The sequence below is a fragment of the Cariama cristata genome, unplaced genomic scaffold (genome assembly GCF_000690535.1).
Source record: "Cariama cristata isolate BGI_N322 unplaced genomic scaffold, ASM69053v1 scaffold12975, whole genome shotgun sequence".
Classification (NCBI taxonomy): domain Eukaryota; kingdom Metazoa; phylum Chordata; class Aves; order Cariamiformes; family Cariamidae; genus Cariama; species Cariama cristata.
This window is the reverse complement of record NW_009619325.1, coordinates 132,383-144,995: the sequence shown is the minus strand read 5'-3', so window position 1 is coordinate 144,995 and position 12,613 is coordinate 132,383. Positions and strand designations below refer to the sequence as shown.

General features: G+C 45.4%; 1 protein-coding gene across 1 annotated transcript in view; it reads right to left on the bottom strand.

Annotated features, from left to right (window-relative positions):
• Positions 1-12,613, bottom strand: part of FRAS1 (Fraser extracellular matrix complex subunit 1) — a gene marked incomplete at its 5' end in the record, with an annotated part of 109,381 nt that overhangs the window by 22,415 nt on the left and 74,353 nt on the right. Inside the window, 13 exons of the mRNA XM_009701218.1 lie at positions 699-839; positions 1,527-1,651; positions 3,714-3,893; positions 4,337-4,456; positions 4,872-5,060; positions 5,176-5,439; positions 6,008-6,161; positions 6,567-6,763; positions 7,829-7,964; positions 8,719-8,881; positions 9,329-9,477; positions 10,959-11,206; positions 12,025-12,150. Coding sequence (XP_009699520.1) covers positions 699-839; positions 1,527-1,651; positions 3,714-3,893; positions 4,337-4,456; positions 4,872-5,060; positions 5,176-5,439; positions 6,008-6,161; positions 6,567-6,763; positions 7,829-7,964; positions 8,719-8,881; positions 9,329-9,477; positions 10,959-11,206; positions 12,025-12,150 — 2,192 coding nt within the window. The remainder of the gene's footprint in view (positions 1-698; positions 840-1,526; positions 1,652-3,713; positions 3,894-4,336; positions 4,457-4,871; positions 5,061-5,175; positions 5,440-6,007; positions 6,162-6,566; positions 6,764-7,828; positions 7,965-8,718; positions 8,882-9,328; positions 9,478-10,958; positions 11,207-12,024; positions 12,151-12,613) is intronic.

The following is a 12,613-nucleotide window of genomic DNA, read 5'->3' as shown; positions in this document are numbered from 1 at the left end:
CAACCCCAATGAGGGAGAGCTAGGCTAGACACACCACACCAAACTATTGGTTTGGTTGGCCTGAGACAGCTCCCGCCCTTGTGACAACTCCTTGAACACAAGAGCAGTCTCCCGTTCTGCAACCATTCTAAGCAACATGCCCCTTGTCACTTCTGTCGGGGTGGAAGCAGCGATAACCTTTGGGGCAGGATCTTTGGCTCAGGGCAATAATGGGCAGCCAGGAGCTCTCTTGCTGCTGGGAAACGGCAGTGCAGTGAGGTAGAGCCAAGACGAGATGGCTCAGCCTCCAGCCAGACCCAGGAGGAAGAAAAGGAAATGTCATTTTCATCTGTGCTAGGCATAAGCTCAGTTCAAATCCACAATGCTCAGAGAGAAGGTGGGACAGGGCAAGGATTAGCTCTGATCACAAGTTCTGAATGTTTTCCACGCAGGTTTGTTGCTTATGTGTCTGAAAGACATCCCAGATGAAGCCATTTCTTCAGCCAGGGCTCTGCTTTGCTCAAACACTCATTCATGTATTTACACACAAACTGGGCCTCCCACAAGCTGTTTGTTTGATGTTGTGATCAGACAGGGTATGATCACAGGGAGAGATGACACTCGCTATAATCTCTGTTTGAACACGAGCCCATTTTTCTGATAGCCCAGATGTGCAGCAGAAGAGAGGAGGGAGGAGGCAAGGGGGAGTCGTGCCTTACCTCTGTGTCAGCATCTGTTGCTTTGAGCTCAAACTCTGTGATGGTTTTTCTCACCCCTTCCTGAACAGTCATCCCGAGGCTTTGCACTACGGGTAAGGAGTCATCCACAGGGTTTATGGTGATGTCAAATGTCTGGCTCACCTGGAACAGGAGGAAAAGCCACTCTTGATGAATTCAGTCTACCAAGAGTGCAACTCCATTGAAACAGTAATGCTTTAAGGAGACCATGGTGATCCAGAGTTTGGGTCACTTCGTTTTGGTCTTGTCTAGTGAGTAAATATGAGCTTCTAAGCTCAGATCATGTGAACATGACCTCTTCTATCCCTCCCCACTAATTTACTCTCCTTCTTTCTGTGATATTTATGGACATCCACTTTTCCCTCCCTCCCTCATTCTACTTTGTCCTGCTCTCTCTATTTGCAGTTACGATTCTTCTCTTTCAGAAAGTAGGAAAAAGACATTTCTCAAGGGTCTAACTGTGCTTCTGGGTACGTTGTCAGTGCACCGGATCAAAGCTGAGCTCCAGGAGCAGATGAAAACCAGACACTGAAATCTTGGTAAACCAGTCTCATGAGGCTACATCACGGGTGGCTCCCCCTTCCCTTCACAGGGCTCGCACCCTTCCCTGCGGTACGTAAGACTTCTCACAGCAGGGGAAGTAAGAGCACTCACCATTGCCAAACGACAAGCTCATGTGTGGCTTGTTTCATTTCATTTGCTATGCGTAACTGTCTCTTGCAAGCACGCAAGAGGAAAACAGACTCCCATCACATCCTACAGAATCGATAGCCTGCTCTGACTCAGGCAAAAAAACATGCTGGGACTTACCTCATTTGCTCCATCAGACACAGAAAAGGTGAACGCATCCATATGCTTTTCAGTGTCACTGGTGTGGATATACTGGATGCTGCGAGAGGCCAAGTCTGCCTGGCTGAAGGAACTAATTCTTGTTCCTAGAAAAAGAACAATAGGGGAAAATGTGCAATAGAAAGAGCGAGGCACGGAAAAATATAGGGAGCTGGACATATCTAGCCATAAGCACTCTGTCTTGGCTTGTTCTGCTCCAGTTCAGGCTGTATCATGAACCTCAGCTGAGCCAGGGATTTAGCTGGCACAGAGCCTCCTAAAAACTCTGCTCAGCAACTTTTAAATTAACGTAGTGGCACCCCTTCTGCAAAAAGAAGTATAGACTTCTTCCCGGACTTACAATTTTACGATGGCACCTCACACTGTCAGGACACCGTGTTGGGGACGGGCCTCTCGGGGCAGAGGGTGAGAGAGAAGTGGTGAGAAAAATGGTAGATGTAACACTTTGATTTTCACTGCTGTGCAGGACTGATCTAACCAGGGCATCACTGAATATGAACAAAAGGTTTCCTGGCCTCACAGCAGTTTTCAAAAATGCCTTCGAAGTCTCTGCTCTCTTTTCGTCTCCTTGTACCCCAGCATCTAGAACAGTCTAAGCCCCGTTTTTAACACTAACTTACAGTGACATCTTTACAGGTCATTAGGTATGACACAGATGCAGAAAGGTCCTCGACAAGCATTTTGAAAAGCACTTGAGCCTTTGAGTCTCACTGCTGTGTTGGACACTTTTACTGCTCTTAACAACAACAAAAACCCTGGCAAAAGTTTTTTCAGCAGTTTATCATGCCAAACGGCTACTGACAAGTATTGGCCACGCTACAAAAGATACCAGGATCTGCTATAAATAAATGAACCAAAACTGGATGATTAGCAAAGGTTTCCTCAGAGCTCATTAGCTTTAAAGGTTTGTGTTCTCTTTTGAACACTCCAGTACTCTCTCCTCAGGTTTAGGTCATTTAAATCATGAGACCAACTCTTTCACAGTGTGTGACTATATCTTTCTTAGTCCACCACAGACATGAAAAAGCACAGAAATCAGAATCATCATATTTTAGATAACAGGAGGAATAAAATCCTTAAGCCAGCTCTTTCAGGTCTCCAAAGTACAATATTCACTGTTTAGTTTGAAATTTAGACAAAAATATTGCAAGTTTTTAATTTTCTCTCAGCAGGGAGTTTGCTTATTATAACTTTCGTTCACTATTCCTATCCTTTCAATGTGTTTGCTAGAGAACATCTTACACTATGAGAAGATGAGGCAAACCACACACTAAAACTGAGCTGTACAGGGACTGTCCGCATCTTGAAAACACACAGCAGATATTTCCACTTTAATCTCATGTTAATGAGAAATGTAATTCTAAGAAATATAATCTTAGATGAATATAATCTAAATCAGAAGAGTATATTATATGACAGCATAGATTTAGACTAATTCATCAGAGAGGGGTAGGACACTTATACTATCGATGGGCATGGAATGCAACTCTAAAATTCAGATCACATTTGCAGGTAATTATTTTCTGAGTTTCACAGGATTGACCAACCTTGCTTCCCGAACTACCAGAATTCACTATCCAGGGTATCCATCACACCACAACGTAGCTTCCTTTTAAACTAACCCAGCGGTTAGTTCCCTTCCTCTCCCTGAAGCCCAGCTGGGAAAAGAGGCTGGTGTTTAGGGATCAAGGGACATACTGGCCAAGAGGGGAGTTGACAGCAAGTTGTCTCTTCATCAAGGTGGGCTCTATTACCATGGACATTAGGGGACGGATTCTTTTGGGCGTTGTACTATATGCGGTCACAGAAAAGGCTGAAGGTCTGCCTGTCACGCAGATGCAGCAATAGGTCCTGAAAGAGGAGATTCACACAGCCACAAGCAGGATCGATCCGCAAAGTGCACCAGGCAAGGTCACCATGGGGCATAATCTCACCCAGAGGCTGAATAAATCCTCATCTCTGATTATCGGACTGCCTTGCCTCCACTCACCCTATTCTCCAGCTCTGTGGGCTAATGATCATTTGATTTCCAACAGAAAACATAATTCTGTGCCGCTGCCTCCAAGCACGTTTTTCCTGCAGTGAATCTATAGAGCTCAAAAGCCCTCCAGTGCTTTGGTGCTAGGAATAAAATACCGTCCTGCTAACCTGGGGAGGCCACATGCTCCAGGTGCCCCAGCTGCGGCTGCTTGGTGAGCTTGTACTGCAGCTGGGTAGGCTCACTGTCCTGGTCAGTGGCAGAGAGCTGGAGGGTGGTGATTGTCTTTGCCGAGTTCTCATCCAAGACCAGCCCTTTGTTAGCGATGATGGAGGGGGGAAATCTGTCCTCTGAAAGGGTTAAATACAAAGCTGAGTTAGGAGACAGTCACCCTCCTTTCCTTGGTGTTATTCAAATCGGGTACTTGCGCTCAAGTAAAAGACAACATACACACAAACAGCCCCCAGACTGGTAATTCCAAAACAGGTACTCTAGGCCTCAGCATTAATAGAGGGGACGGTAACATTACAATGTCTTAAAGACAATCTAGACAGTATGAAGATATTAAGAGGATTTTTTCTACCTTTTTCAATGAGTTTGTCAGAAGCTAAAGAACAAATCCTTACATCCACAAACTCTCCTCATGCCCCAAGCTTCAAAGGCCTTTGAATTACCAGTGAATAAAAACTGCCTCTCAAGAATTACATTTTAACTTGCAGTACATGTGGGATGGGAATCTATGAAGGCCTGAGCTCTGCAGCAAAGAAAACATAACTTCAGCACTATCTTTTACCTAATACACTAATATAAAAAACCTGGTCCGTCAGTTTGTTGCCATCTGCATCGATCACATCAAAGGTGAAGGCGAAATTTCCGCCAGGATCCCCTTTCTTGTGACTGTACACCACTTGCCCTGGAGAGGGGGACAGGAGAAAAGAGGTGGTTTATTACAGGCTGCATCATTTAACTCTTAGTTTGGAACCAGGCTGGCACTATAAGCCAAAGGACTTGGGGCTTGACAGAGCTCCTGGATTTGGGTTTCATTACTTTTTCTCTTTATTCTTTTTCTCCTGCTGAGAGAGACTTTTTGACACTTGCTTAATGATACGTGTTTTTGCTCTAACATAACAACTTTATCTTACTTCTTTCCCTCTCACTTCCCTGCTTCAAGCCATCCTCCCCCTCTCATAAAGATCATAGAATCACAGACTATCTCACGTTGGAAGGGACCCGTAAGGATCATTGAGTCCAACTCCCTGGTCCTCGCAGGACTACCTAAAATGGTTGCATATTACTTGCTGTAATTATCTAAAACCAAGCACTCTCACCTTTATTTATATCAGCCTGGGTGAAACTTTGGACAGGTCCTTTGACAGAGATCTGGACTGGATTACCAATTTCGGTCAGCTGCAGATGGCCCATGCTGGGATCCCTCTTCATGACAAATCTAATGGTTGTGTCATCTGAATAAATAGCTGCTGCTTTCAAGTGCTGACTTGTGAGGTGCGCTGCAGAGCCTGGACCAGAGAAAGAGAGTCCACAAACAGCTTCAGCCAATCCAGCTAAGCGACTGGTTTAGACTGGACCATACAGCAATACCAAGCAATATCATTCTCCTCCCTCTCCCCGTACCAGCTGGGAGCTGCAGGTCCCTGTTCACAGCTAAGGTGGGTGGCTGCTTCTTCGGCAGCTCCGTGAAGAACTTCAGCCTCCCCGTCTGTGTGTAGAGACCATCTGTGATGGAGAAGCCAAACTCATCTGTTTGTGCTGCTGCACCACTCTGAGTATAAACGATCAGCTCATCCAAAATGTCCTGGTAGGTGAAGGACGAGCCTATGGACAGCATATGTCCATGCTCCGGGGGCTCTGCAGCACTCTGCCTCCTGCGGAGATGACCTGACAAACAATAGATGGACGAAAATTATGGGGAGAACCCAGCCTGCTGGGGACTCTTTCCGCGCCAGCTCTCAGTGGGATGCACAGAGGTGGACATAGTCTTACTGGAAAAATTGAAGGAAGTTATCTGCTTACTGCCAAAACCAGTAAGAATTTGGGTACATACCTGAGATCTCAAACAGGGTGCACAGCCCTCACTAGTTTAACTTGACCCTAGCCTTCACTTGACACCCTGCCTTGCTTTATCACTGCAGATAGATGCTAGCTGCTCAGCTCTTTGGAACTGAACCCCACAATAGAAAATGAGGTACCACAAAAAGGAACTTCCCAGGGAAATGCATGCAGTCTCCCTTTCCCCTCTCCCACCAACAGCGAGGGACAACTCTCAAAGAATAGGTCTGTTCTGAAGCACAATCCCTCTGTGGCTGCTGGTCCAAACACAGACTAAATGTGCTCTATACAAATACGCTCAGTTGCTCTCTCACATCAAGGGCTATTACACACACGCAGACACGGATGCACAAAGACACACTCTCTCTCTCTCACCCCCCAGCTTGTCAGGACTTACCATGTTCAGGACTTTTGCTAACCATGATGACAAGCTCACTGTTCTGGGTGTCCAGGTCCTGCAGGTTGAGGGAGGTGTTGGTAACGACCACGCCTGAGCCCTCGGGCACTCTGACAGGCTCCAGCACCATCTTTGGGGGCTCATCGTTCTGCCGCTGCACAGGATCCAAAGGCACACAGTCAAAAAAGGGAAATGGCCAAAGGCAAAAGACTACTGCCCACCTGAATGAAATACAAGCTCCCAAATGACAGTACTGGTGCTGATATCCATTGATGGGCTACACTAGTCCCTCCAAATCTATCCAGCATAGTGGCTGCTTCTAAGAGAGAGGATGCACCAGAGAAATAAGCCCTGGGGAAGAGGCTGCAATGCACAACTGTTCTCTGGCATCACAGGCGAATGATGTGCCGGTACTAGGGGGAAGAAAGAGACAGGAGGAAGGGAACTCGCCTTAAATCCCTTTCCACATATTACAAAGGAGTGAACAAAGCTTGCACGTTAAAAGTCGTGTTTCTATGTCAAACGAGAGGGCTCTGGCAGCCAGAGAGCACAGGTGTACCTGAATTGTGATGTTAATGCTCTGCACCTCAGACTGGCTGAAGCCATCGCTCACGTAAAAGCTGAAAACATCACTTGTTGGCTCAATGCTTTCATGGACGCTCTGGAAGTAGTAAATGCTGTTCTCCAGAACATCTTGAAGTGAAAAGGATGCATCTGTGGCCACAGGAGACTTACCCTGTGGGCCAAAATTCTCACCTGCAAACCAGAATACCACTAGTGAAAGGATGTTCCATTTACTGATAAACTAAAAATAAAAGCAGCAGGATTAGGAGAATGGCACACTGCGAAGGGTGCAGAAGGATGTTCAATCCTACAACACGGCTTTCACGCATCTTGTGACCTTTGTAGAAAGCAACATCTGCTGCATTAGAGTAGGCATTAGGGAAGCTGCAGTTTTATGTGTAGTACAAGCGATCCCACATTCCAGAATTACTTAGGCTTTCTTTAGAGATGAGACAATGGCTAATGTGCCACCTGGCCTCAATACAAACTCTACATCAAGCTTCACCCTGCAAAACTAAGTCATACCCAAGAAAATCACCCAGCCGTTGCCTGTTCAAGGAGAGAGGTTCACCACTACCAAAATGGCACAAACTGGAGCTCATTCATAGGACACCATTAGAAGGGATGATGCGTAGTGGTTAGCAACCTGTGCTCTCCAGAAGAAAGGTAATCACTGTTGTAACAAGCCACGACATGGGCCAACCCACAGTGATATTTTACAAGGGCAAGTTATGATTTAAGTAAAATGATACATGCCACTCCTGTTAGGACCGTACATAGGATTAAGCAGACAAGTCTCGTCTCCTGGATGAACATTTGTGGACAATATAGTATAAATCCTGCCTTTTCTTGATAATACATTCAGATAAGAGAACGTTACCAGTCATGCTCTGCCACAGCTCAAACAGCCTTAAAGCTTGCTGGGACATTGAGAGGAATTTAGCAAAGTTTTTTGTGTGAAACAAGGACAGCCAAAACAAAGCATGATGAAAATACAACACATGGGCTTGAAAAAGCTTTTAATGCCCCAGTCTCACAATGTAGGCCAGTCTCCAACAAACACAAATCAGGAGGAAATGCTCCCCAGAGACAGTTTATCTTGTAACGCTGACCTTATGAGCTCTTTATGATCAACTGATGCCAACCAGCACTGCACAGAGGAACTGTGGTGAGAGAGATTAGAATGTGCTCCAGTATGGCAATTCCTACGTTCCCTTTCATCAGCCAGGAGGAAGAAGAGACAGTCAAGCAGTTTACCTGTCTTTGCATTTTCAATGTAGCCATACATAGGTAGAGTGATAACTGTGACCCTCAGGTCTTCCTTGGCAGCAGTATCATAATCAGCAGCTAAATGGTGATGAGCCAGCAGTGGGACCCTGCCCCCCTCATCCACCTGGAATGCAAAAGCATATGACAAAACTACCACCAACGCACACAACACAAAGCAACACATGAATTGTTACTGAAGAAGTAAGCCTCTAAGGAACAGGCCTGCCTGGTCTCTGAAGTTCTGTCCCATCCTCCCCTAGATCTGTTAAGCATGAAATCAGCTGGGAGGTGAGGTGGGATGGGAAGAACAAAGCTTCCCTGGTCCCCAGGAGGAGCCTGTGAGTGCTTTATCAGGGCAAGAAGAGAACTGGCAGAGTCATGCTGACCTCTTGGAACGGGACATCTGCATTTCTTGGTGAGGAGCCTTTTGAAGGCAAGGGAGGAGGAATGCAAAGCTGGCAAAGAGAGAAATGAATTCAAAAGGTTTTGATAAGGAATCTGAAATGCTGTGTATGAATCCAAAGCACCAGATGTTTTCAGACTTGTCTTTGGCTCATCTTTTACACACAAGCTGGTGAAATACGGGACGAAATATTAAACAGGGATAAGTCAGCCTTGTTCCACTGATACCAACAGGATACCCTAGGGAGAATTCAGCTCCTGACTAGAACAGATGTAAGCAGACGAGGTTCAGGGATGCAACCATACTCTCAGCCTCCTCTGGCCTCCAAGTAATTTGTTAACCCTTCGCACTCATAGGATTGCATGTGCCACACCATGTTTCTTCAGTGATTTCCCCTCAGTCCAGGAAAACTGTTCAATTCCTCACATCTAAGACATTCTTGTCACTGCTCCTAGTATCCCGAGCAGCCACTTACAGTGATATGGTCAGCAAAACCAATGAGTGATGGCAGTGTCTGGGCAGGTGTGATAGTGACGGTGAACATCTGTCTGTCAAGTCGGTTGTTATCAGCATCGAAAACAGCGAAGTGGAAGATGTCCGTAACTGGCTGATTGCTGGTCTCAAACGTGGTGGAGTAGCTGTGAAAGTCACAACACAATCCGGGTCACGCAGCCTCACTGACAGTCAGGAAAATACATTTCATCCTTGCATTTAGAGGTGAACGCACACCCCTTGAAAGAGAGGTGGTATTTCATTTCCCAACTCTCTATCACATTCATTCCCTGAGTTCTTTTAAATCACTGTTTTAGGTGTTGCCTACCTAAAGTATCACCATGACATTGCAGACACAGAAAAATGTCCCATAATTTGAAGCTACATCAACTACTGGCATTTCAGACATGCATAAACACCTAATTCTGCACACAGGAAATGTTCTCATACATAACCTCATAGGATACATGAGCCAAGAAAGGAAAAAAATACCTTTGATACATTGTACTAACATAATATAGCCCAGAGACCCCTGTGGAAAGCCCACCAAGCTTTTAACTGGCATGGCTTGAAGGAGAATAGCTCTTTGATACCTGATCCTCTGGCTGTTGATGTCTTCCATGGTGAAATTATAAACCTTGGAAAGCTCTTCATCATGAGAGCCCGACATCCGTAAGAGGGTGCCATATGCAGGCGGAGATATTAACTGGATTCTTATCTCTGAGTCAGGAGAACTGTTGTCCTAAACATAAAGAAACAAACCAAATCAAAACAAGACAAGATTAGCTTTTGTTTCTCTCCACTAAAAATGGAAGGAGGAATTAAATGTTTTATAGGGAAATATATATATCAAGCTAGCTGGGTCAGATCCACAGCTGATGAATATTAAATGAAGTTCTATTGATGAGAAGAGAGTCAATTGGGTTGACATTTTCAGAATCTACCACAAAACGTATTTTAACTTTCTCTCAGCTTAGAAAGATATTGTTTGTGTTCTTGTATCACACCAACACAATCTCCCAGACATAAACCTGATATTTTTGGTTTTGAATTACTTTACACTCTCAGTGGACTGGACCATTTATGTAATACATTCTTCCTCACTGCAGATAAAGTGAGTCAAAATTTAGCTGATAGCTGGCACAGGGAGTAACTGTTGCCCATCAATGCTTCAGAAAGAGGCACAGAACTAAGTTCAGTTCTTAGGAAAACAAAGGTTAATGTGGAGAAATGCCAGATTCACATTAAACTAAAAGCCAATTTTGGCTCTTTTTAACTACATTAAGTACAATCAACTTTATGATAACATAACTCAGATATCATCTGCCTTCTAAAAGTTTTTGTTGGTTGCTTGAAAGATAAGATTGAAAGCAGAAATCATCATATTCTCAGCATATGGGTCAGGAATGAAATCCTCTTTTCCCTAACTGTTCTCTTACTCAGATTAAACCTGAACAGCTCACTTGTCAGCCTTCCTCCTTAAGAGGAGAACATGACAGACCCCAGACTTGTATCCAGACTGATCCCTTGGAAAAAACATTCATCTGCCTTCTTATCCTACCTCACCCGCTTCAGTTCCCTCATCATCTCTCTGACAGTCACTACCTTAGGTCTCTCCAGCCTCACACGTGCACTGCAATCTCTCCCCCCTAAGGGGAACGCATCTGCATACCTGAAATCCACTGCTAGTGCATTTGCTGCTAAATCATCTGCAAGGAGTAAAACACCTTTCTTCTGAATTTCACCAGCAGGATAACTCTTGTCCAACACGCAACCCCCGGGACCAGCTCCAAGCTACCAAGGAGTGCAGCATCTTGGGTTGCTTAAACCTCCCCCCTTCAAATGTGCCCAGAAAAAGAACCAGGCAATTTTGGAAGGAGGGTGAGGGGGCTGAAGTTTTCAAGGGATTACCACTTAGCAAATCCATGTGCTTTATTAGCAAGTCTGTCTGATACAAAAATCTGGGATTAACTCGGATCTCATGTTTAGCATGGCAGTTCACCTCTATTGAAGTCAAAGAGGGATAGCCTTAAAACCCTGCTGGATGAAAGAGTCCGTTATCCCCTTTTTGGCAGCAGTAGTCAGGACACAGTCAAAACTCAAAGCTCTCTACCAAGAATCCACACTGATGGCAGAGAGGTGTATGTGGCGGCGGGTCTGTGGGGGGATAAGGAAAGGGAGGCTGGCAGCATGCACTGGGTTTAGAAACAGATGAAAGCTTACAATATAAGCGAGGTGCAATCGAGAGAGAGTCACAGAGCTTTTACTAGCCACGGTGATTGCCAACAAGCAGCCTGGGGCCAGCTGTGGACCGTTGTTATCCAGCAGTGACACTTCCACCCTCAGCACTGTGGTCACTGTGGTGACACCGTCGGTGACAGAGATTTCCATGCTGTCCTCTGCTGCCGCTGAACCATCATGCACGTACTGCAGAGCATTTCGAGTGACGTCCTCATAGGTGAAGGTGTCACCTTCCCAGAAAGAAAATGCACAAATCAGAAAGACTCTGTTCAGAGCACCAATCCAATTCAAATGACCTAAGACCCCATTTTAGCAAAAGACTTAATCATGTTCTAAAGTGGCATTTAATACCATCCTTACAGGGATGTGAGTTATGAAGACATTTATTAAGGAGCTAGTATGTATGCAGGGCAGAGGAAAAGCTGTAACCTTCACAGTTTCACAGACCCAGTGACTCTTCATGATTCTCAGGGAGTGCACAGATCCTCCTTTCTTCCCAGCCGCTTTGTAAGCTCATGCCTGTCATAGCTAGATAAGGCTTCCCTCTACACATCTGCTTGCATGTCTCTCCTACAGATAATATTTGCTTATCTGATCACACCCTGGAAACTGCTGCCACCAAAATCAACAGAAACTCCACAAGACCTTTCGACTGCTGGATCACAACAGGTTTACACGGACTTCAGTAGAAATGTCCACTATGTTACTTCACTAAATTACTTCAGATACAACTTGCCATGTAAAACAAAACATCCCTTTTGATTAGCAGCTGGCTACAGGTATCACAATACAGTGACTGTCAACTAGCCTACACATACTTGGTACAGGAAACGTGCTGACTCAGCCAGGAGCTAAACAACAAATGGGAAAATGTCTTTCAGGCACTCTCTCCTGCAGTCACACACTTCCAGGTAGAAAATTCACACACTTGTGGATGCAGCCATATCTGCCAGAGGCATCTGTCTCCTCCTGGTCAACTAAACCAGCTATGTGGACAGGCACACGCTGACCCCTCTCCTGTGCTGAGGAAGATTTCTGCTCAACTCACCTGCTCTCATGCGCTCCTGCCCGCCTGTGCTGTATTTGAGCACAATGCCACGATGGGGAGGTTTCACCAGCTCAAAGAAAAGACCCTCGGGAGCTGTATCTGTGTCGCTCACGGCTAACTGGATCCCTGTGCCGGGGAAAGAGAGCACAGCTTCAGCATCCTCAGACACTACGCTGGGAATATCCGTTAGGTTTTGTGATGTGATCTTGCGAATGGAGTCAAAAAACTGTAATTCACTCAGTATGTGAAAAGTAAAATAATTCTAGAGCTGCCCTAGCCCAAGAGCTTGCCGGTTTCATGGAAATAATTAGTCCCCTGATGATGCTGAGATCAGAGGTTGTATCAGAGAGCTTATTGCTAGTATGGCTCACAAATGACAGCTATGCAAACCCTCAGCTTAAGAGAGGTGCGCACATGTTCATATAGCAGGAGGGTATCTACAAAAACCCCAGAAAACCTCCCAACACAAGCGGCTTATCCTAAACAACCCAGTGCACCAGATCACACCACTAAACCAGTAGTTCAGCAACTGCAGAGCAGCCTAAGAAGGAAAAAGTAGAGGAGCAGCAGGTCCCTGATCCGACTCTCC